Consider the following 26614-nt stretch of genomic DNA (forward strand, 5'->3'; position numbering starts at 1 on the left):
ATAAAAATGTACTGAATTTTTATATATTTTTGAGTAATGTCAAATTTTGTAGAATAAAAAATGTATTTAAAATATTAAGTATTTAAATTTTACTATACGCAATTTAAATATTCGAAAAACTCAAAAAATATTTTTAAGGAGCTATTCAAAATAAATCACTCAAAATAAATTCGGAAAATTTACGTGTGCCTGCTTCTTAAGTCTTTGAAATTCGGAATTTGGCAGAATGCCGGGCACATCCAAAGGTACCCTACTTGGTACAATAAGTTCTCTAGTTCCATGCCCTTCAAAAGTTTTAACTTTCTCTTTGCCTTCTGTTGCTTTTAAGGGTTTATAATGAATATACTGGCCATGAAGACGATGATTACATTCGTCAATACTAAAAAATGAATTATATTCATACTTTTCTGGCAATAATTATTGTCTATTTCACTTACCTATGATCACCAGTTACTTTAACCGGTTTAGCTTGGCTATGAAATTTTCCTGTAGTAGCCATTTTTTATATTTTTGTAATAATAAAGTAAATATCAGTAAATGTATGGGTAAAAACGGTCAAAATTGATAAAACTTGATTAAAAGGTTTTCGTATTACTATGGATACTGCCGCGCATTTTTAAATGATTCACGTGACATAGCATAAGAGGCGCTGCTAAGAATAATTTTTGACAGTTTTAAATAACAAATATGACAGAAAAAACGTGAAACGTCAGTTTATTATCTTCAGTTAAATATGAATTTTACAGAAAAAATCTAGAATTATAAAATTAGCACAATGTATCTTAACATAAAATTGGACTATTCTATTCCGGTGTAATTTCAACAATTTTATAACAAAGCAGGTATGTACAATAATGTACTTTAATTTGAGTTCAAGTTATCTTTGTACCTATACATAGTTATTAGTTTTCCTCTAGATATGGATAAAAATTGATAATCATAAGTTTCATTTACGTAATCTAGCATTGCTCGTCATACAGTCAATCAATTACTAGTAACCACCAACTAAAGGGAAAAAACTTAACCTTTATGTGCCTGATGATATGCAGTTTGACAAAACATAAATTTTGTATGTTGTTTAATTTAGACTTGGAATTGATGGAAAATACACGCTGTGCAATAATCAAGATATACATTTTATCAATTTCCAATTTAGTTCAAGGTTTATAACGAATGAAATGAAAGACGGCTTGTTTGAGTATGACTTACGAAAATGAAACTTAAGTTCACATAATTTTTTAGGGAAAAAAATTCAGTATGAAGTCTTATTCACTCATATTTCAATAAAAGGGATTTTAGATCACTAAGAGATATATTTGCAGTGGATATCTAACTTTTCCAGTCAATATTGAAATGTTTCTCAAATAAAAAGAAAACATTAAAACTAAATTATTTAGATATGTATGAGTTTAGCATATAAAGACAAAGTTAATAGTATAAATACGATGTCAAATTGTAGCTTTAATTCTGTATTAAATAATTGGTAAACGAGAAAAATGTATATGTAGGTATATGATTATTAAACAAAATATTTTTTAGGACCATGGTATACCCCTATTCATGCAGCCATTTGGCTACAGCAATAAACATTCCTATTTCAACTTTAATTAATTCCAAAGAGGTATGTATTTTTTTTTATAGATTATAAGAATTGTAGACTAATAAGTCCACTCAGATCAGATGAATTCGATTGACAAGTGATATTGTCATGCTGGTATAATAAATAACAGTATTGTATATGTTACATATTAAATTAGAATGTTAAATATTTGAGTGTCTACATTCATAAATGAAATTCTATATTAAAAAGTTTCACAAGGCTATTCTGCACTTAAAAATATGTAATTTTTGTGAATATTAAACTATATTTCTTGAAATTTACTTAGTTATTGGATCATTTTCTTTATATAACATCTAATCTAAATTTTTTGTATAGTTTTCAAGTTTTACTAGAAGCATTGCATGTTGGAAAGTAAAATTCTACAATGAGGTGACCATCGAAAGAGTTGAAACAAGTAAATTTTTTTTCGTTTCATTTTATAAAAAATTTTTTTGTTTTAATTAGCTGCTGTTAGATGATATGTGATAGTAATACTCTGCCATTGTCTTTTTATAATATCTAATTTGCTTAATGTACTTAAGTAATTTACAGATTATTTTGTTCACACTAACGTTTTTTCTAACCTCGGAGCCAAAAGCAATAAATTCCTTAACTCGGTAGTTTGTCATGTATTTTATTCTGCTCCTGAGCTATAACAACAACAACATTACTTATTTTTGTTTTAAATGAAATTACATTTTGCCAAAACTATGAGTCAAAGTAGTAAATTAAATTGGAGCTTTTATTGCGGTTATTTAAATATTATGTAATGTAAATTTTTTTTAGCTGGTATGTGCCGACTGTGATTGCCAGGGACCTAACCTGTGGATATGCTTGCATAAAAACTGCTTACAAATTGGATGCTCTGAAAAATCTAATGATCACAGTACCCTCCATAATGCTGTAAGTTTAAAATAAACTATAAATACAAATATATCCTTACCTAATAAATACTGGTTTTCAGTAAAATTTATTTAAAATAATTTTATTGATCGCTTAATATGAAATTTGTATTTTAGAAATTTCCTTCGCATTGTGTTCACATGAATCTTTCCACAAGACGTATATGGTGTTATGAATGTAGACGAGAGGTATTCCTAGAATTATCACCAAATTCCTACAATGACAGTGATCAAGAAACTGAGGCTTGCACAGCAAGGTCCAGGGATTCTGGACATGGTAGTTACAGCACCCTTCGTACTAACACCCCAGAACGAGGTAGGACCAACTATATTTTACCCACATATTTTTTAAATTTTTATCCTGTTTAGTAGCTTATTGTCTCTACTTTTGCTTGTTCATACTTCCCATAAAATTAAATAGAAATATGTTCAGATAATCAAGAGGTTGGTTATTTAGATCATTTTAAGGTGAGAAGTTCTTATGGACTTGTGTCCTAACCACCTTGTAACCTTAGTTTTAGAGATGAAGTGCATTAAAGTTTTTGTAAAATTTTATATCTAATCAAATATCTCGGAAGTTGATTGACAAAATTAATAACACTGGGATAAAGAACAGGTGTCGTAATTAAATAAATATAAAAATGTACTGAATTTTTATACAATTGTTACATAAATTAATGGCGGATATATAATAACCGAGTCGCAGAATTTCGGTGCCACTAAGTATTTTGTTGAATTTATTTAAATTTGTTTAATACCCATCCATTTTATTGCAAAAACTAGTTATTTTTTAATCATTTATTTTGTTCTACTGTGGCACGGTTGAATAACTCAAAAATAATAAAACTGTTTGCTTTACTTTTGTGAAATTCCTCAGAATAAAAAAAAAATCATAAATAACCTACTATACAAATATAATAGGAGATATATTTTCTGAAATATAGTTGTGAATTAAATGGACTGATCCAATTTACAAAATACTTGATGTCAAAATTCTGGGATCCTTTATAAAGCGTCTGCCACCATTGGTTGCTTTGTAAAGTCGATAGCCAAAATGTGCCTCAAAGATTTTTCGAGATAATTGCTTAAAACATGTTAGCATACTGTGTCCCAACACCTAAACTATTTTAGACAAGTTCATAGGAACTCTTTTCTTCATAACTGTAAAGAATCACCCGTATAATTAGAATGTACTTTAGAACCACTACCTTTGTCTAAGATGTCTACTTTGATATGTCGGCGGTTACTATGTTTTAAATTCAGGTTTTCTGTAATTCATTGAAATAAAAAAATTCTTTTTTGGTCACTTTGTGTCTCAAAGGTGAAGGTGGACTAGCAATATCATGAATAAATATAGAAATAGTGTTTGAAAATGATCATAAATAACATCAGGATTTAATAAACTGCTGATAAATGCATATAGTATATCTTTTTACTTTAGAAAAAATAAATTATAATTTTAATCATAATTGATAGGATTACAATAATTGTTACTGTATTTTGAATTATGTAATAATATTGTCGAGTCTAAATCCTATTAGTATATTGGTATAGTAATAAACACATACAGTTGAACTCGCTTATAACGAGCAGGGGATATAACGAGCACTTGGTTATAACGAGCAAATTGAAATGTCCCTTCCGAATTCCCTATATAACACGTGTATTTTTGTTCGGCTATAACGAACTCGTATATAACGAGGGCTTGGTTATTACGAGCTTTGATTTTGGCCCCGCGCAACAGTGATCTCGGTTATAACGAGTTATCGTAGAACCAGTTTTTACGCACATGACATCAAATGAACGCAAAAACTTGTTATGACTAGTAGAAATAACAACATATCTCCGATTTTGACGGTCTTTGACTTAGTTCAGTACGACATGGTAGACGAAAATCTCGAAGTGGCTGAATTCCCAAATGAAATTCAAATCACTCAATTAGCGATTAACCCATCAATAGATGAAGAAAGTGATGAAGAAGAGACGGGAAGCGATGAGGTTACAGTTCCTTCGACACATGAAGCCATCTCTGCGTTAAAAACCATAGTATCATACGTCGAATTCAAATAGCCGGAAAACGAGCAGTTCTTAAATGCCGCTGATCGGTTGCAAAGAAATATCAGTCAGGAGATATTAAACAAAAGAGTGGTGCAGAAAAATATTACAGAATTTTTTCGTTAATAATAAATGCTATGTAATGTAACTTACCTACAGTTATACGTATCTATGTTATGTAGATAAATAATAGTATATGTTTGAAAATAAAAATACAAGTGCAATGCAGCTATAATTATGTGTCCAATAATTTTCACCGTAGTTGGCGACGGCGACGTCTATAACGAGCACTCGCGTATAACGAGCAAATTTTGCGTTCCCGTGAATGCTCGCTATAACCGAGTTTTACTGTACTTATATATTTAGTTGATAATGAATTAGGCTAATTGTATTGACTCTGATATAGTCCGTACAATATTTGTTAAGATAGAATTCTAAGAAAAGAATAAGCCAATAAAGTTCTGTTGTCGTAACTACTGTAACAATTTACCCCGGCAAGAGCGAGCCTTGAAATTTTTTGCGTTATTTTCGGAATATTAAAATATGTATGAAGTAAATATATATCTCTTCGACTGGGAATTAAATTCCTTTTATTTCTTTTATTTTTCACCTCCATTTATTTATTTTAATAAGAAATTTTACTGAAAATACACAGAACGATACATTTACTAAGAAACACGCCTTCGTAACTGCAAATGTTTATCCCTGTTTTACATATGGATATTTATAAGCTTATCTTTCTCACATACGTGTCTGTTGTAATAGGGCACATTTGACATTCTCAGATTATTCATATGATTATATGCATTTTTTTTAATGACAAAAATTCAGTTGTTTTATTTTTCATAGGTAGTTTTCATATCAATTGTGGATTAGTGCAACTGGAACTTTACTAAGATAAAAAGTCTTTATCTATGCATGTACAGTAAAACCAGAGCATATGTAAACGAGCAATTTTACCCGTCAGCACTTCGATCTCTATTCAACTGTTTTCGGTGCCCTTGGATGGAGAAGTGGCGATCAGGGCCATAATAAGAATTTTTTATTTGCTTAGTAAAGCATATTAAAATAGATAATGACAGTGATAAATACATAATTTAAAAGTAGTAAAATTATTAATTTGAAGAATATTAAACTTTTATTACTAATACTTTGCAGTCTTTTTCTATAATCACCTTAGACAGTTTATTGGCTATTTGTTAGTGGCAATGTGTGTGTGTTTATTTGTATGATGCACCTGCATTTACCGATGTTTAAATAAAAGGTTCCAAATCTCTCTAACAATGGATATAATTACTTTTTACATCAAAATGTTAAAGAGTATGTATTAATATTGGCAGTATGTTATTTATTAAATTTAAAAAAAGTTTCATTATAGGTTCATATTTTTGGCAGACTAAGTCTATATAATTTGAAAATGAAGAAATACTTTTGGAAATGCTTCTTTGTGGAAACTATTATTACAGTGTATTGCGTGAATTGTTGGATATATTATTTCAAAATGCATTGCAAATATCAGTGAAATACTTTTATTTCTATGTATACCTACATTTTTTTGTAAATATAGTTATATATAGGTTATGTATTCTATTAACATTTTTAGAGATTTCATAGAAATTTCAATTACTACCGTATGAAATATTTGGTCGTGAGAAAGCTCTGCATCACTCATTTCACCATTTTGACACATTCTGAATTTTATCAAAAATAATTTCCAAATTTTAAAATGTTTAAATACATATCTATTTACACACAGAACTGGTGAACTGTGGAGGGTCTCTGCAAACTAAAAACAATGTGCAGCTTGCTAAGCACATATTATAACTTCGGCTCATAATATAGCTGGTTTACATAAGGTGTTTGGTAGAACCTTGATAATTCGCAATAAATTGTTTTGAGCAGTCTGAATTATAGAATATTCCAGACTACTGAATAACCATATCAATCAAACAAGGAAAGAAAAAATTGTCAATTTATTGTTATTCTTATACTGATTTAAAAAATACAGTTGTTGATGAAAAATTGAAATTGATTTGGTTAACTTTTTTGTTCCATAAAAAGCAACAAAGTTTTTCTAAACTGTCCCCACCATCTAATATTTTTATAGTATTTAATTTGTTTTTTATTTTTAAGTTATATATTGTTTATTTCATGTGTTGGACATGTTGATGTTGACCATAAATTATAAAAAAGGACTAAACTAATTAAATAAATAAAAAAGAAAAGTAACTGCATTCTTTTTTTGTTTTACCATGAATGTCTACCAATCTAATCCACCTGTCTAATCCAGGATAAATTCTATAATCCATACTGCAGTTAAAAACATTTCAATTAATAGAATATAGTGTGGATTATTGAATTTCGCCATTTTCAGTCCAGATTTCTGGATTAGTGTGCATCCAAATAATTGATGTTCTATTGTATTTACCGTACAAGGTGCAGAAAAAATTCTTTAAATTTTTTGAAATGATTCAACTGTAACAATACTGCATAAACAAATGAATCCACAAAACTAAATGAAAAATCACTTTTATTAATTCAATAGCTATAAATTAAAACAGAAACTTATACAACACATGTTCAGAATTGCCTTCTCTGGCTTCAATAAATTTATGCAACCGCTTTCAAGAATTTTCAATGATGGTCGCACACTTTTCTACTGTAATTTCGTCCCAGGTCAACGCTGATGTCAGCTGCTGCAGTTTTGTAATATTGTAGTATATCGTCTTCTTGGGACTTTTCGCTGCATGATGAACTACACTGAGTAATCCATTCCGATTCACCAGCAGGATGGCTCTGGCTTATTCAGTCCAGTCAAACATTGCCATCTACAAATTTCTGTTTCCCGGCTTTTAGGACAAGGACGTTTTTCCACTGAACTCGCCAGATCTCAAACAGATGGTCTCTCTACTCAGTGTGGTTCATCAGGAAGACGATACACTACAGTGGTGCATTGGTGCAGTTGCAGCATTGACGTTGAGAATTTGGTACAAATTTAATGTTGCTATATAATTAATTTGTTAACAATTAAAAGGGTAGTTGAGATTAGTGAAAAAGGTTCATTCCTTCCTTAGCCTTTGTAAGGACATTATACGAGTTTATTTAAACATAAAAGAAAAGTGATTCTTTTGTTAGTATTAAATTAACTATCATTTCTAGGAAATATTTTTGAACGTAGTGTTGGGCTGAATGTGGGCATGAGTGGCGATGCCTCTGATTCCAGTGACGGTGAGGAATTCAGCGAATATAACATCGACAGGCCGTATGGTTTAGTAGGACTTCAAAACATAGGAAACACCTGTTACATGAACGCCGCTCTACAAGCATTAAGTAATACCGAACCACTAACAAAGTTCTTTTTGGACTGTGCCTATGCGGTACAGATCTTGTCTGAAGGAAAAAAACCTGGTTTGAGCAGAACATACCAAGCACTAATGAGGGACATATGGGTGAAGAAAATCACTCAGGGATATGTAACCCCATCAGGTAGGTCTGCTAAGATTAATCTGTCATATATTAATGATGAATCCTTCCTTGATAAAAAAATATAATTGGGTTAAAAATACCTTGCTCCAAAGTTGCTTTATTTGTCAGTTACAGGGTGTTTAAGTTTTTGAAAAACATTAGATATATGAAAATGTCTCAAAAGACGTTCGACACAGATTAAGCAACTTGGGTTGGCAACTTAACCAAATAAAGGTAAAAATTCACTTAATTTGCATATAATTACATATACAGGGTAGGAAAGTACCGATGGTCTATCTGAAGTTACATGAGAGCGATAAAGTAAGCCATAGAAATCCATGTGATAGAGAAGGATGGCTATAATGAAGGCCTCTCATAGTCACCGCCCATTTCGCCATTCCACAAATAAGATCCACTTCTTATTTGTGGAAGGGCGAAATGGGCGTTGACTATTACAAATTACAAAAAAAAAATGGAGGAAAAATGTTTTCTTAGAAATACAATTGGGAAAAAAATGAACAATTGAATTTACAAGATATTTAGTGGCATTAAAATTCTAACATTTTTAATGGCAGTGTCTCCCAATATCTCAGTAACCTTTATTTTGTTAAATTGCTTGTACAAGATTCATTAAACTTATGTCAAATATCTCTTAAGATAATATTATTGTACAAGTAACATTTTTTTATTTAAACACTGTAATTTGCAAATGAGAAAACTATGAAGTAAGAAGGTTTAGCCCAAGGACATTTAAATAAAGGGGACTTATTTATTTACATTTCTAGATGAAGCCTGGTCTATTCACAGTCTAATTGTATCATTGTTGTCAGCTGTATACTGACTGGAAATGTACTTAATATTTTTATCGCAATTTTCATCACAATTGTGAAAATTATTATTATAGGATAGTATTATTAAGTTATGCATACAATATTGTTAAATTCTGTACATATTAAACTCTTTTTCATTTTTCATATTTGCCATGTTTGAAGACTTGGCAACTACGCAATAATTTGTAGCGTGTTCCTCGTTTGTTCTGCCGTGGTTGGCAGAATATGGCGTCTCTTGTTAGAAAATAGTTGTGATTTTAGTAAGTGAAACGTGATTAGTGTTTATACATGTATTTTGGATAAACTTTTAAGGTGTGAATATGGTTAGACAGTGCAGAATTTGTAAGAAATTGGATTATAAACATCCACATCAGCTATCTTTCCACAGGTAAGCGTGCTTGAAGGTGACTTTGGAATGTATATGCAACTGTGGCCATTGTCGTGCGTGTGGGTAACTTTTATTTGAATAACGGTAAAATTTTATAAAACTGACTTGGTATTTTTTTTTAAATTTTAGAAAACAATAATATACCCAAAATATTACAAATTTTAATAATTCATCATTTTCATTTTCCTCTACGACAAAAACCTTTTAATAAAAACTGAATAAATACAACAGCAAAAATATGATGTTGGTTCACTTATACATAAAAATACCGAAGATGCAATCGACTGAAAGTTGCATTCATTCAACCATTTGATGTTCTCCTTCTTTGGGAATATATTTTTACGACTCACTGAAAATTTGCCTCAGTATTCTAAAAGTGAAATGTGAACGTTTTTAGGATGCCTGGAGATGGTGCAACAAGAAAGAAATGGTTACAGTTATTGGGATTCCAAGAAGTTATAAAAATATTATATATATTTATTATAAAAATACTGAGTAGCTGTTGAAATATATTGACTTTGGACTATAAAATATTTTATTTTGACCCATCCAAAATGTACGACATTGGAGATGTAATTGCGCGCATCAGTTGGATGAAAATAAAGCTCTCTGCTTTCCCCTTGTCTAGCTTCACCCAACATATGAGATAGACTGTGACATGCATAGTCCCCTTTATTTAAATGTCCTTGGTTTAGCCCAATTACCATAATTTGGGTTTAAGATATCATTTGTGCTCCTTCATTTAAATACACCCTGTATATAAAAAATTGTAAATATAACTCAGTTTTGATTTCTGAGAAAATTTGAATGGCGAAATCTGCTTGTTTCGTCAAATAATTTCATTTGTGAAAATTATTAAACATTTTTATGCAGTTTTTTTTTCATAGCGTTAATTCTATTTAGTAACATTTTGTTTTTCAGTTATAACCCAAATTTATGTTTATGAAAATGGGACACCCTATACAGGGTGTAACTGTGCACAATACTGAAAAAAAACATTTTCCTCAAAATTGTGACTACTGGAAAAAATATTGATCTCAAAATTTCACATGGCAAATTTAATGTAGTTATTACTGCAATAATTTAATATACATGTAGTAAGAATTACTATTAATTAGACAATAAAAATAAAATTTTTGTCCAAACAACAAACTGGAACCAATTTCTTGGTCGATGTATTGAAGTTAATAAATGTATCTACTGGGAAAACTTTCACGAAAACCTTTGCAAACATGCAAAAAAATGCCTGGCAATAAAATTTAATGAGTTTCATAGTCTTTAAAAAAGTGTTCTGCTAAAGGTAAAAAGTTATAATAATTTGTATATAATGTGTAGAAAATTTCTATTATATGTTCATTTGCCCAACAACATATTTTAATTATGTATGTCCTCAAACAATTTTATTATATTAGTGGTAAATTTCGTTTTGTTCCGTTTCAAAAGGTCTCCAAAATGCCATGTTGTGATAATATTAGTAAACAAAATGTCCCTCTTATTTCTCCCTTTCGCAATTGTAATATGAATGATTGATAGAAGGTGCCTATAATAAATTAAAATTACCTGAATCACACCAAATTCCGCATTGCAGCACTGCACTGCTGGGCAATTTATCAACCACAATGCAAGTGTGTTTGTTTTCCTTTGCCCGTGCTCGCATTCAACTGGGCGTATACATTTCTACCACCGCCACGTTTAGTTCGACCAGACCTGTATATGGGTATGGCTAAATAAATATGGGAACATGTTTTTCAAATATTTCAATACCGAGTTGCTGCGTCAGCTACCGAACCTAGTATATACTGTCAATCTGTTGGTTCTTCAATTGATATCGGAAAGACTATACTACAATTTGTGCTACATGTACCTAACTTGGCTAATTTGTTGTCCAATTTATTGAATAAAAAATTGACATCAAAAATATTTTTTTACAATTCAACTGTTTCTTGATACAGTTATGCTATGAATGTTTTTGGCATATTGATGACAAAAAAGTGCATAGTAAAATTAATAATTGTACTTATTGTGAAAGATTCAAACTGCAAAAAAGAAATTGATGTCTAAACATGTTTTTATTTTTAAATTTATGCAGCTATTAAAAATTGAAACATATTTAAAATGTCTTATAAAAGAGCAAAACAACAATAAAAAATAAAAATGCTGTTTTCTTTAAAAAATTTTGATATTGAAACGTGATTATTAAATTTTTCTCAAAAATTGAAACCCGTCTTAATGCTTTTTGATTACCTCCTCGAAAATACAAGAAACCTTCCAAAAATCTTGCACATTTTCACAATACAATTAACTTCGTTAAAATGTTTTATCTGAACTCCCTTGCAGGCATTCTTTATGGTATTCGTAGCGTTCATGCCATGTTTCGCGGCTACCAACAACACGACACACAAGAGTTCCTTCGAAACTTCATGGACCAACTCCATGAGGAATTAAAACAAATAGCACCACCTGAGCTGTCTTCTAGTAGCGATTCGGATACGTTCAGCTTAGCGATGGAGGAGCCGGCCTTCAGTTCTAGTTATGATTCCAGTGAAGGAGAGTATGAGACTTGCGATTCTGGGGTTAGCGAGAGGTCTAGCCTCAGCGATGATACGGAGAGGCCTTCTAACAGTGCCAAAAGGAGACTCAGTAGATGTGCGAGTCCAAATCGAAGGCAAAGGCAAAGAGTTCTAAGTTCGTCTGTCATAGGTAAGTAATGGACCTTTTCCAGTTCTAAATACAGTATTAACACGATTATCCGGACCGTGACGATTCGGATCTCTCTATTATCTGGATCTCTTCATTTCTAAGAGCAAAGTGGATGGAGCATTATGTTAAAAGAGTATCCGGAATTTGACAATAAAACACAATATATCACAATTAGTCGTCAAAATTTATTTGGCTTCAAAATAAGCACTTTTTAAACACATATTCTGGTACGGACTTCAACTCCATCAATTTTTGTTTTATGGCTTCTATTGACTCGAAACGTTTTCCATAAAGTGGCAATTTGAGTTTGGGAAAGAGGAAAAAGTCGACGAGGGCCATATCTGGCAAATACAGTGGCTGTTCGATGACATTCGTTGAGTTTTTGGTCAAAAGTTCATTCACAATTATCGCTTTGTGTAATGGTGCATTATGGTGGTGCAAAATCCAAGAATTGTCTTTCCAGAAATTTGGTCTTTTGCAGTGGATACTCTCTTTCAAACTCCTCATAAGGATAATATTATGTGTTGACTGTTCCTCCACCCGGAAGGAATTCTGCGTGGAGAACATCACATTAATTAAAGAAAACAGTCAACATGACTGAATTTTGATCGACAAGCATATCTTCAACATATTTGCCATGCTCTTTTTGTAGTAAATTCAGCTCTTTTGGAACCAGCCGTGCTGCGATGTGCTTCATACCCAAAATATCAACTAAAATGTTGCAAACTGATTCATGGAATATGTTTGGTTAATATGCCTCCCTCAAATTGTAATGATGGATTACAAGCACCATTTCCTTCACTTTATCGATGTTTTGTTCAGTTGAAGAAGTTGAAGGATGACCAGAACATGGTAAATCATTAGCCACTTCTTGGTCATCTTTGAATGCTTTGTACCAATCGTATGCTTGAGTTTTCGATAAAACTGAATTACCGTATGTCTCCTAACATTTTCAATGATTCAGCATAAGAATTTCCCTTGATAGTCCAACATTTTAGGCAAACTCTGTTCAATAACATTCTCCATTGTAAAAATCGCAGAACACACTAACAAAACTAACAGCTGTGTACAAACTATTTGACAGATCTCGCTCAAACATCACATCAGAGTAGAGTACACTGCTACCGACTTACCATCAAAAAAGAAATTTAAATCTACTTTACATTCAATTTATAAATGACAAATTCCGAATACTTTTTGACAATTAATTTTTGTTATATTCTTTAGTTTTTGATGTTATTGAGTGTTTAAATATTACACAGACTAAGACTATTTGTTTTAAATGTCTTGTTATGCCTTTGAACACATAACAGAAATATCTAAAAATACGTACATTATATCATTCTGTTATCTTGATTTTGCGGTTATTCCGATCACCATTGGTCACATTTACTCCTCCAGATAATTGAGTTTAGATTGTACCTCGTATTTTCTAAAAATTTGAATTTAAAAATTAATTTCGGAAGACTACACATATTTTTACCTATTCTTGGAAAACATATACAGAACTTGAAAGCAACTCCAAAGTGCTCCAACCAGGACATACAGAACTAGTTACTGCATGCTGAAGTGAGTTGCTTGTTTTTAGGTTTTACATGATATCTACTAACTTTGTAAAAAATATACATATTTGGAAAGCTTTCAGTGTAGACAGTCTAAAAAAGAGATTGATAATTTTCATTTGAAAATTCCTGAGAATTTATGTGCAAAAACTCCAACTTAATTTTTTGCTCTTTTTGATGGTATTAGAAAGTTTAAACTTCATATAAAAAATGCGAACGTAATATATATTTCATAAAAATATATAGAAAATATTTGTCCTATAACAGTATAGACTCTTTAATCTGAACTCACCTTAATCCGAATATCCACTAATCCGGCCCGACAACCCGACAAATGCCCGTTTTGATGGTCGGAAACAAAACTCTTTAATTCGAACAAAATTCGGTTTAACATATATAGTTCGGATTATAAAGTCAGACTACATTATAAAAAGTAACCGTTAAAAACGTAATTCTCCGGTAGTCTCGGGGAAACCCTTTTATGCGAGTCGGAACCTTTGTCGATTAGATCTTTTTAGTTGAAATATTATTGCCGTGCAAACATGTCGATGTTTATACAACATATTTTACGATAATGTTTGGTTTCTTAGATGTACATGGTGTTTAAAACTTACATTTTCGAGATAATCACTTGTTTTTGAAAAAAAATCACGATTTCAGCTCTCTAAATTAGGCTAGATAGCGTCTAAACCGTAAGAGCAGTTTTCAGTTCGTTTTGGCATAAATTACTCTATCTTGTCATCTGTGAGCAAAACGTGTACGTTATTTAGACTCGAAAATACTGAGACCTACATTTAATAATCTTAGGAGTTGAAAAACTTTTTTTTTTTTCAAGTGGATTGACCCATATTAATTGTCATGGGTGAATGCATAATGGAATGCCCTTTTGACTGATATAGAGTTGTCCATACTTATCTCTAACAGTTTTCCAGAAAAATCAGGTTCTTTTCTGAAGTCTGAAAAAATAACTATGTAACAGAGCGTCAAGAAGGCCTTGCAATTGTATTCGTACAATGTCGATACTTAGGATTTTACAAAATCACAGCACAGCTCATCCTTATCGCATCTAATTACACCAAGAGTTACTAAAAGTAGATGTTCAGCGGAGACTGGCGTTTTGTCAGTGGGCACTTGAAATGTTGAATCAAGTTGATGATTTTTTTAAACGGGTCATGTTCTCCGATGAGGCTACTTTTTATAAAAATGGTTTTGTTAATAGTCATGATTGCCATTATTATGACACAGTAAATCGTCACCAATTCCGGACAACTCATAGCCAACTCATAGTCTTTGAACATATGGAGAGCAATTTTGGGAACCCATGTCATTGGACAATTCTTTTTTGCCCAGGATCTAACTGGATCAGTTTATTTAAACTTTTTATAGTTTTTATTAAACATTCTAGAAAATTTGTTAGGCGACATTCCTTTAGCTACACTTCGAAGAATGTGGATGCAACATGATGGTGCTCCACCTCAATACCGCTGCGGTTCATCAGTTTCTACACAAAACTTTTCTCAACAGATGGATTGAGCGCGGGGGACCAGTGAGTTGACCTTTAAGGTGTCCAGATATGACAAGTTGCTACTTCTTTTTATGGGGATTTATAAAAAGCAAAGTTTACGTTACACCATCAACTACCGCGGAAGATATGTGGCAGCGCATTACAGTAACATTTCAAGAAATTACGCCAGATATTCAACCAATGTTGAACAGTCTTTTAAAAACTGAATTCGTTTATGTATTAATCAAAATGGAGGACACTTCGAGCAATTGATGTAAATCAGCGGTCTAGGTATCCTCTTTGTTGTGTTCTGAGTTTCAATTTGTTTCGTTTTGCGTTTTGTTTTAGTTGTTAGTGGTTTACTTTTGTTTGTCAAACCACTTTTTAAACATGCCAGTAAATATTGACACTGTCAGTCCCAGGCCTGATAAAATGTGAGAGAAAAATGGTTTTGCAATGCCTTCTTAACGCTGTTACATAGTTACTTTTTCGGACTTTAAAAAAGAACCTGATTTTTCTGGAAAACTGTTAAAGACAAGTATGGTCAATCTGATATCAGTTGAAAGAGCATTCAATTATGCATTCACCATGATAATTAATACGGGTCAATCCACTTGAAAAAAAAAAAAAATTTTTCAACTCCTAAGATTATTAAATGTAGGTCTCAGTATTTCTGAGTCTAAATAACACACACGTTTTGCTTTCAGATGACAAGATTTGAGTAATTTATGCCAAAACGAACTGTGAAAACTGCAGGTTTCTAGCTCTTACGTATTAGACGCTATCTAGCCTCATTTAAGAGAGCTGAAATAGTGATTAAAAAAAAAACTTATTATCTCAAAAACGATAAGTTTTAAACACCATGTACATTTAATAAACTCTACCTAATATTAACCAAGGAATTCATAAATGCAATAATATACTGGGTGTTCAATTTAAAATAACAAAGTTATGTAGTGCCCACGAAAAATGGAACACCCTGTAAAGCTAAAAATATTTTCTTTACATGGCCCACATGATTCCAGGCAGCTTTTATTAAAACCATTTTTTATAAATTTTACAGTTACAAAGTTACAGAAGAATTCCTCTTAGGTGGAACACCCTGTATATGTAAACAAATTCAGCAATTTTTAAAAAATAGCAACAAAATATCACTTGAAATCAGTGTTGGGCATTAAATTTTCAATAAATTAATTAATTGATTAAAGAAGTAATTACGATTAATTCATTGCAATTGAGTTATTAATTGCACGTTGTAATTAATTTATTTGAATTAATCTATATAAAAAAACACACCACAGAAATGAGACAACCCCCAAATCCAAAGCCAAAGGCTTGTGCGGAAGGGGGCTACACTTGAAAAAATGCGGACAAACACCCATTATCCATCGACATTGCCAGTGCCGACACCGGGGATCGAACCCGGACCAGAGTAGGAAGCCTAGCCAAGAAATGCTTGCCACCGCACTCTCAACCGACTGCGCTACCGTGGCGATATATTAATTGTATCTTGCAACTAAATTAATTGCAATTAACTTTTTCAATTGTTCTAAAAAACAATTAAAACTAACAATTATTCTGCTTCGATACAGACAGACACTTTAATTTTATGTGGACAGAGATTTGTATAGAAATGATTATTAAAATGTAATATTATGATGATATTAAACTTAAATTAAGAAATTATTGTCATAATTAAACTTTTGCCATTAAGTTTAATTAAAATTGATAAAAAGAAAAATAGCAGCCTTTTATTTGCTACGTACTTACATATTTTATTCATAACTTACATTACACTTTTGTTTTGGCATCACTATGCTTTTCATACAATAATAGGTTTTAATTGTTAGTTTTTAATATTTTAATTAAATACATTTAAAAAATTGACAATTGATTAATCATTGATTGTGGAAACTCACGATTAACAATTAATTAATTGTTAATCCCGAGTTTTCACAGTTGCAATGAATTAATTTTTAACTGCAATAGGCATGATTAACATTTATTAATTAATTGTTAATTTTTAATTGTCCCAACAATTTAATTTTACCCAAAGATGCTTGAAATGATTTGGAAAATATTCCAAACCTATAAAAAAATTTAATTATGCATGCACAAAAAAAATATAGCAATAACATGAAAATTCATACAAAAGCAATCTATTTTTACAAAATTAATTTCCATTGCAGTTTCTCTCTCTGCCTCTTTGTTAGTTTCATATGGCTGGTTTAAAAAGATAAAAGACAACATTAACAAGCGAGCTTATACAACTTCGATCTACGATGGTGTCCCGTGGCAATGTTGTAGACAAGAGTTTAGCGCAGTTTAAAAAACAAATTTTGACTCAATTGTTAATTTGATGCAAAAAAAAATTTAAAACATGTTCTTTACCTAAAAAACTGAATGTCCCAAGTCACCGTGAACATGTAAATAGCTTTTTTATATTGACATTTCCAGATTCACAACCAAGCACAAGTTCTACCAACAGCACTTCGAGTAAAAAGCAAGTTAAATACAGATCCATAATTTCTGATATTTTTGACGGAAAACTACTTTCTTCAGTGCAATGCTTAACGTGCGACAGAATTTCAAGCAGGGTGGAGACGTTTCAGGATTTATCCCTTCCAATTCCATCCAGAGACCATTTGGTTGTCTTGCATGGAAGGTCCACAGCGCCAGGAGCTACCTGTTCGGATGCTGTCATTCCAGTCCAAGATGGATGGGTGTCTTGGATTCTGGCCTGGTTAAGATCGTGGTTTTATGGACCTGCTGTTACGCTGCACGACTGTTTGGCCGCCTTTTTCAGTACTGATGAGTTGAAGGGAGATAACATGTATAGCTGTGAGAAATGCAACAAGCTGAGAAATGGCATCAAGTTCAGCAAGGTAAGATTATAAGAATAAGAATGAAAGTTGCTGAGTTTTGAAAACTCATTATTAACAAAGTTATATAACTTAATTATTAATATTAAAATATATTTATTTTCTTGGGAATTGGGTTCTGGTGTGATAGTCAGTTAAAAAAAAGAGGATATTTTAACTGACTATCACACCAGAACCCAATTCCCAAGAAAATAAATATATTTTAATATTAAACAAAAGGTTCAAGAAAATTTCAACTTTAATTATTAATATTATTATTTTTTTAATTATGCTTTAATTTTTTCGTTGTTAAGTGGTTTCTTTGAATTTGTAACACTTAATTATTAGTAACAAAGTGCACTGGTAAAGGAAATTTTTATAAGTAAAAAAATATTTTTTGTGATGACGTTTTCTGATAAATTATTATAACGAGCTTTCAAATAAAAATGTGGTCGAAGTTGGCTCTGACACATTGGACGTAGGGAGTAGCTTATAGCGACCAACTTAACCTCATTTCTCAACGAGCTGTATAGCAGCTGTCAGTTTCAATAACGTTAATGACTATATAACTTTATTTTAAAGAATAATCGTGATAACAATAACAAACAATTAAAGGAGCTGCGGAAAGTGTCCCCCTCCTTGTTATAACAATAAATTAAAGCAGCTGCTGAAAGTGTCCCCCTCCTTGTTCCAAGCACTTTTCACACCTGTTCCTCAAAGAATTAAAGACATTTTCTAAGATGCTCGGGGTATTGTTAATTTCACGAATCTTGTCTATAAGTCGAGCCTGCAGATGGTTTAAATCAGGAATAGGCAGTTCAAAAATAGTGTTTTTAAGGTAAGGCCACAAAAAGAAATCACACGGCGTAATATCACATGACCTCGGTGGAAATTCATGTTCAGCATTGAGACTTATTAGTCGATTTTGGAAAACTTCCCTCAACATATTCATCGTCTCGCCTGCCGTATGTGCCCTTGCGCCATCTTGTTGAAAGTAAAAGTTTGTAATTTCGTTTTCTTCCAGCTGGTTAACAAAAGGAGCGATAATTTCTTCTCTATACCTTTGCGCAGTAAGAGTACCATTAAAAAAAATAGGTCCATAAATCCTCCTTCGATTGAGAGCACACCAAACTCCAATTTTTTGAGCGTGTAGAGGGCCCTCGACAAAAAAGTTATCTGGTTTTTCAGAAGACCACATTCTCATATTCTGTGAGTTTACGTAACCACTTAAATGAAACCAGGCTTCATCAGAAAAAAAGGTGATATTATGAAGTTCACCGTAGTTGTTTAAAAACCATTCACAAAATACAGCCCGTCGCGGAAAATCAACTTCATGAAGTTCTTGCTGACAAGTTAAACGATAGGAGAACAAACGCAAATCTTTTTTTAACACTGTGTGGCAGGTACCGACTGATACTCCCACCATTTGTGATAAAACACGTACAGAAGTTCTTGGCGCATTTTCCATTATTTGTTGGACATTTTCTTTTAATTCTTCAGTCCGCTTTTTAGGTCGGCCGCTTCCTTCTTTTCTTGTTACACTGCCCGTTTCACGAAAAACATTAACACAACGCTGAACTGCACTTTGAAAAATTTTGTACTCAACAACGCCGGGAAATTGATTTTGAAATTCTATGAAACATTCCTCAATAGAATACTTCCATATTCCATCAATCTTGCGTCCATTTCTAAAGTAGGACTCTATGATAAACACTTTTTGTTCTTGAGAAAACACCATTTTAAACGCTTTTTAAAACGAAAATATTCAAATTGATAGCGGCGATATAGCGCTTTGACAGATGACGTTTAAGTTCATTTGCTATACGCTACGCCCTACGTCCAAATTTTCAGAACCAACTTGACCACGTTTTTATTTGAACGCTCGTTATTTTCGCTTCACAATCTTTGTAATCAGGTCACTGCTGGTGGGTACACAAAGCAAAATATTATTTTTATTCTAATGAATATGTGTCGATATATTTTACTTATTACCTACCTTTAGACATTTTTATAAACTGGTTTCTAATTTTCCCCGGACAGCCAATACACTTATTTAAATGTTTTTCCATCCTACTGGAATTCTTAAAAATTGTTTTTGAGCAGAAGTTACATTTATAATGATTTTTACTCAATTCAGAAAAATATAACCAAACTGTTGATTTTGACGTCATACTTCATTTATAAACTATTTGTGTATTAAATATTAAATTTACTGATTACTGATTACTATTTACTAATCATTAATTTTTCCAAATCTTGAAAAGTGTCCTCAGGACATGTCTACTTTTCACGACATGTCCGATGGACATGTCCAGCTGACATATCTCTATAACATAGTCCATAGTCCAGCTGACATATCTCTATAACATCTCTATAAAATAGTATTTTGTATTTTTAATTAAATTACTTCTATTTATAACTAAAAATATTTTGTATCTCAAATACTTTAATAAAGTATTTTGTATTTTAAAAAAGTATTTAAAATCTTCTAAATGTAATTTAAATACTCTTGAGTATTTAAAATACTCGAAGTATTTAAAATATCCAAAATACCTACCAAAAACAAATACTCTTTGCCTGTTACGACTGGCGACTGGTACAACACGTGCTAAAAAATTATGCACCTGCACTCCTGGATTTAGCGCATTCTACTCTGCATTCTGCAGTTTTTTTTTTTTTAATTTTTTGATCTTGAAATTGGGCTTGCCTTACACATACAATATATTTTTTTAAGTCGCGTCTTAAGAGTTTCAGATTAAATATTTCACAAAAATATTTTAAATACTGTTAATGAATATTTTCAATATACAGGGTGATTCACAAACGATGACCAAAAATGTAATCTCGTATTCTTTGGTGAATTTTAAGTGGTCTTTCGTATAAAGTTTTTATCTAGGACAGTTCGTTGACAAGATGATAAACTTATAAAAATATTTTTTCAGTTTGTTTTTTAAATTTTAGTCGAAAATCAAGCTTTTTCAAAAAACAAAAAGAGAATAGTAGTTTCTAGAAAATTGACAAATCAAAAATATCATGATTGGTACCGTGAAGCAGTGCAGTGGCGTACTATTTTATTTAGATTAATATGCCACCGATACTCTGTATCTCCACTACTGGAACATCTAAATTTTAGGAAAAGGCCTCAGATTTTAGACAATGTTTACATAAATACATGTGCCCCATTTCAAATTATTTCACTATTTTTTTAAATTATTTAAAAAAATTAAAACATTTTTTTAAGTTTAACACCTTGTATCTATCTTGTTAACAAAGCGTGCTAGATAAAAACTTTACACGAAAGACTCCCCCTAAAAATTCACCAAAGAATACGAGGTTCCTTTCATTTTCGGTCACCGTTTGTGAATCACCTTGTATTCAACATAGGTACTTAAAGTACTATTTTAAATACTAAGTAATTTGTATTTAAAATACTTTGCCAAAGAAGTATTTTGTTTTTAAGAATTATAAAATAATTTCATACTGGTATTTTGTAATTTGTATTTTAAATACATTTTCAAAGTGTTTTGCCCAGCTCTGTATGGGCACAAAGATCACCTTACATTACGTTACTGCAAGGTTAATTTCATCATAATTTAAATATGGTTCGCTTTGAATTTTGCAGGGTTATGATGTTCCAAAGTTTCCAATATATTATTTTCTGGTTTCAAAAATAACTGTTACATTTTTCATTTTAGTATCCATGTTCTTCATACTTTTGTAAACTAGACCCAAACTTGGTTTGTCACCCTCCAATAAAGTTACCACTTACAGCACTAGTTTTACTGGAATTACATATTGGAAAGTTTCCTGGGAAAATTACTACGAATATTCAAAGTTTCTTAAAGCTTTAAAATTTGTCCCTCGAAAGTTTCCAAAATTGGAAAGTTTCGTTTGTCCGTTTGTAACAAATACTAATATAAAAGATGTAATAATGAAATAAACATCATAATATCTCAGGCTACGGGAACAAAAACAAGCAAATGTAAACTGTCATTACGAAACAAATTAAAACTGTTAAAAATAATTTTAAATTGTAGTATTGAAAATGAAAACAAATTGATTTGATGATACATAGTGATGTGTATTTTGTATTTTCTATTTGTCTGCTTTTTTCAGTTAGATTTTTGGAGTAAACAAAATTATTTTCATAAAAAATAACCCTTGAATAACACAGGCCTGCAACAAAATACTTCAAAAAAGTTTTTAATACCTTTATAGCTTATTTTTATAGCTTTTAGGGTGGTAAATCCGAATTTGAACTCTGTTAATTTGTATCACCTTCAGTTTAGTCACAATTCAATATATTTAATAGTGATGGGAGCATTCAAATGCAAGAATCAATATGCACTCAATTCTTAAAAAGTCTCGCTGTTAAAAAATAAATAAATGGACTAGACACTAAGTGGATGTGCTTTAAAGGCCAAAAATTGAATAGGATGTAATCTTTCCAAATGATTTTTAAGATTTGTTGTATTGCCAAATAATTTAAACTTCTTTTTGCACAGTGATCATATTGCATATTTCTTATCATTACTTTTTTTAAAATAATATCCCAAACTAATGATTTGCAGCCAGGCTTAATTTAAAAAATAAAAATAATTCAATAATTATAAAATAACTAAAAACATGAATATTTAAGGGGTTATACGCAGTTTAGAATTTTCAAAAATTCAATTTTTTTTTACAATTCCAGAATGTACATATATCTGACTATATTCCCTGAATATTTCAAATCGATCCGGTAAGTACTTTCAGAGATATACGCATATTTGTAAGGACGGTTAGAAAGTAGGCGGAGTAAAAACCAGAGTAGAAGCTGTTCTTTTCTTTCTGTTTTCCTAAGTATTAAATGACCTTATGAGTGGTTCATTTTATACCGGAAGACTAAATCGAGTCTGCCACGTTGTACAGTCGTGTGTTCAGTTTTAACTTTCTGTTCTCAGTTTTGCGTTTTTAATTTAATTAAATTGACTTTAAATCTTAATCAAAATTCCACTTAAGTGTAGAGAGCAACCGAAAAAGTGCACTTAATACGATCTAAAAAAAACGTATTTAATCAAAAAACAGCTGAGACAGATGAAAGTAGTTTTAGTGCGTCCATAAAAAAAAAATTCTAACTACAGAAGGAGATTTTAGTTCCCCGTGATACTTCTATTGAATATAGAATTTTGAACTTTATAACAGTGTTTACAGCAATAAGTGATTTTGTAAAGTATAAAATTTGAAACAGAGTCACAACGAGGTCATGGTTTTAAAATCGTTTTGCTGTATAATAAGTGTGAGGCGCATGCCATAAACTCCAGTCCTTTTATCAAGCATTTTTATGAGATAAACAGACGATTTATATTTGTGATGAGAATTCTTGGAATAGGATTGAAAGGTGTAGCTAAATTCTGTGGATTGATGGACATGCCAACTTGCTTGATGCAAAATACCTATGACTTGATTATTGAAAATATTCACTCTTGTGTGAAAGTAGCCACCAAGAAACTTTTCGAAAAAGCTTGTGCTGAAGAAAAATATGCTACAGAGGGTCCATCTTATGGCCCTGGAATAGATGACTCCATGTAAGTAAAAAAAAATGTTATCTATTTGTAAACTTCTTCCGAAACTTTAAATGCGTTTTTCGGAGAAACACCGTCACCGCCGAACCCCTTTTTTTAGAGGATCTTCAGGAGATCGTCTGCAGGAGTACACCAGATCAATATTTTTACAAATCATTAGTGCCATTATAAACTTAGATGTTGCCACTAAATGTACCAATACTTTTTGTTTTTGTAAAATAAAATACCTTTTCAGAAAAAAATCATAAAAAACTTTTTTTTTTGGCCTTGCAACTGCGTATACCCAACCCCTTAATTACAGAAAAGTGCTCCGTAAAGGAAATCATATCTCTCGTTCGTTGCGAGGCACCTTAATTACTAACTGCTAAGCTAACCGTTGATGCGAGTACGAGAACAGAGTTGGGTTATGCTAAATAAGAATATCCCGATGATGCATTCGAATCCACACCGTGTCGCCAACATACAACGATTTTGCATTGCCGCTGTTCTCGAGTCCTGTGTTCTCGGATACTCATTCGGTCTCGGTGGGTCTAGTCTTCTGTCCGGTACTCCATTCTCGGTCTTGGTCTCGGATAATCATTAGATTCTTAAAAATACTCCATTCTGCCCATCACTACTATTTAGATATGACGAAGTATTCTAAATATGCAATAAAAATTAAAAGTAATCAATTTTTAACGTGCACCCAAAACTTGTTGAACATAGAAGTTATATTCTTAATACTAGATTCTACAAAAGGTTTATGTGTCCATTGGTTTATATTTTCTTTCCCTCTTTTCTTTAAAACTCCTGATGTGACTTTTTCTCTTATGAGTTGTTTGCTGACTCTCTCGGTGAAGTGACCAACAGTAATCTCCGATCATATTGGTGTTCCAGTGTCTTTGATAGCGTTTTTCCATAACTTTTATGTCTTAGTAAAAACGCTCACTTGAACAATGAATGATGGGTGATATGGCGTTTTTAATGTTATTTTCCGAATCAGAACACTTACAACTATAAGAATAAGGTAAATACACCTAGTTTTTTGGTTGTTGGCCTCTGTAATCGTTTCAGTTGAAGGGTTTATGTCATTAAATTTTAATTTTATTTTTACATCTCAATAATGTTGAAAGTTTGAGAAACTTTTATAACATTAATTAAATATATATAATATACAATTTATTTTTTCTTTTTGTCATAGACCAGGGAAAAGGAAGGGGAGAAAATTGAGAATATTACCTTTCTGGTGTACATTTCTTCTCTCAAGTAACAGTTAATTTGAAACAAGACCACCTTAAGTATTTAGAATTTTTATGTTTTCTTACATGCGGTTTGTTGCCAATAATAAGTGTACTAAACTATATACAACAAAAAAAAATTGTAAAAAATATTACTAATTAAAAATAATTACTTTGAAGATACTTAATATGTATTTCTGTCAATACTAAAAATTTTAAATAAATATATTAGATACCAAGACATTAACCATAGCAGTTGATAACATCTAAACCTAGTATTTTCAAAAGCTTAGATTAATGTTGTGTTTTTGAAAAAGTTTTTATAAGAATTTGTACCATCATCCTCACATTGTCACATGTATTAGTAATTTAAACTGTTCTTTTTTTTCTAGGTTTTGCAGCTTCCTGAAGTTTTGTGTATTCATTTAAAACGATTCAGACACGAGTTAATGTTTAGCAGTAAGATATCATCCGCAGTGAGTTTTCCGTTGAAAGGTTTGGACATGAGGCCTTACTTACACACGGACTGTGTGTCAAAAATTACATCTTACGAGTTATATTCAGTTATTTGTCACCACGGTACTGCTGGAGGAGGACACTACACATGCTTTGCCTTAAATTCTGGCCAATGGTACGAATTCGACGATCAATACGTAACGAAAGTTACATCGGATAAAGTACAGACCTGCGAAGCTTACGTTTTATTTTACCAGAAAGTCAATTCGAGTGCTGGTCTAATAAGGGAAAAGGCGGAGAAAATATCTGAATCGTGTGGGGAAAACGTCCAGAGAGCCTATATTTCAAGGCAGTGGATCAACAGGTTCTACTACTGCGCGGAACCGGGTCCCATAGATAATACAGATTTCTTGTGTCAGCACGGATCCATTAGTCCGGATCGTGATTACGATATAGACAAGTTGGCCATGGTTGTACCCTACGAAGTCTATGACTATTTGTACAAGATATTTGGAGGTTGCCCACCTTTCCCTAACCTGAGCATTTGTCCCGCTTGTCGAGCACTGCAAAAACGATTGCTATTAGAAATGGAAACTTTCGTACAAATAAGTAGAGAAGCGCAGAATCAGGACGCACCCCACACTCACTACCTGTCGACTTCGTGGTACTCCCAGTGGCACAATTTCATTCAGAAACGGAACCAAGAGCCGCCGGGGCCTATCGATAATTCTAAAATTAATCTGAACCAATTAGATCTAAATGAAGCCGCCGAGGTCCCAGAGTGTATCTGGAATTTCTTCAACAACATATACGGCGGCGGGCCCGAGATTAGAATTAGGTCGGCCAGTATTCAGAGAACCGAGAGTGAAGAAAGTCTTGCGGAAAATACCGAAGAAAATTCGTTCAACCCGCTCGGATCGAGGAGAGGGAGAACTGAAAGTAACGCAAGCGTAGCCAGCAACGATGTTCCAGAATTCGTGATACCATCTCTTAAAAAGGAAAAAACTGATAATAAACTCCTGATTGACAAGGCGATGTATTCTCATGGGGAACCAATGGAAACCCAGAACTCTAACAATCCTCCGAGCGAAGGAGAAAATGAAATTAATGGGACGCAGGAGGAGACCGTTAAGGAAACCGAAGAAACCAGACCAAAAAGTGAGAGTGAACTGTTGCAGGACGCTTTAGCCAATGTTGCAAAGGATTTACCTAACACGGATTTGACGAATGTAGATGACGACATCGATGAGGAGGAAGGCGAGAAACTTAGAAATAACAAGAGGCATCGAAGGAGAAGAAAAAATCTAGTTAATTTTTACTATGCGGATAAGAATTAGCAATAAAAAATTGGACGTTTGTTGATATCATTATTATTATTATTGGTTAGTTTTGTGTGCGTTAAAGTGGGTAAATGATGAGAAAATAAGGGAAACTACTTTGTAAGATATTAAAATTATTATATTTCATGTAATTAATTATTTATTCAAATAAATAATGGATGGATCCTGGA

At 32.0% G+C, this 26614-nt stretch overlaps 2 protein-coding genes across 2 annotated transcripts in view; one reads left to right on the plus strand and one right to left on the minus strand.

The window, feature by feature from the left end:
- LOC108907768 (cilia- and flagella-associated protein 45) overlaps positions 1-499 on the minus strand; it is a 25021-nt gene extending 24522 nt beyond the window's left edge. Inside the window, exons 1-2 of the mRNA XM_018711561.1 lie at positions 438-499; positions 184-379 (exon numbers count right to left, since the gene is read on the minus strand). Coding sequence (XP_018567077.1) covers positions 184-379; positions 438-499 — 258 coding nt within the window. The remainder of the gene's footprint in view (positions 1-183; positions 380-437) is intronic.
- Positions 500-689: 190 nt separating this feature from the next.
- LOC108907791 (ubiquitin carboxyl-terminal hydrolase 20) lies at positions 690-26614 on the plus strand. Its single transcript, XM_018711585.1, has 8 exons — positions 690-842; positions 1540-1621; positions 2387-2503; positions 2620-2818; positions 7717-8043; positions 11578-11940; positions 17464-17891; positions 25041-26614. Exons 2-8 carry the CDS (start codon positions 1544-1546, stop codon positions 26439-26441), a joined length of 2913 nt encoding a protein of 970 aa, XP_018567101.1. The 5' UTR covers positions 690-842; positions 1540-1543; the 3' UTR covers positions 26442-26614.

This window comes from Anoplophora glabripennis, unplaced genomic scaffold (genome assembly GCF_000390285.2).
Source record: "Anoplophora glabripennis isolate ALB-LARVAE unplaced genomic scaffold, Agla_2.0 scaffold329, whole genome shotgun sequence".
NCBI lineage: Eukaryota > Metazoa > Arthropoda > Insecta > Coleoptera > Cerambycidae > Anoplophora > Anoplophora glabripennis.

Bases quoted from the DNA above. Each gene is read 5' to 3' on its own strand.
- LOC108907791 (XM_018711585.1), top strand. From the start codon at position 1,544: ATGGTATACCCCTATTCATGCAGCCATTTGGCTACAGCAATAAACATT. The intron at 8,044-11,577 runs GTAGGTCTGCTA...ACTCCCTTGCAG, and splicing joins GGGATATGTAACCCCATCAG to GCATTCTTTATGGTATTCGT. The intron at 17,892-25,040 runs GTAAGATTATAA...TTTTTTTTCTAG, and splicing joins ATGGCATCAAGTTCAGCAAG to GTTTTGCAGCTTCCTGAAGT.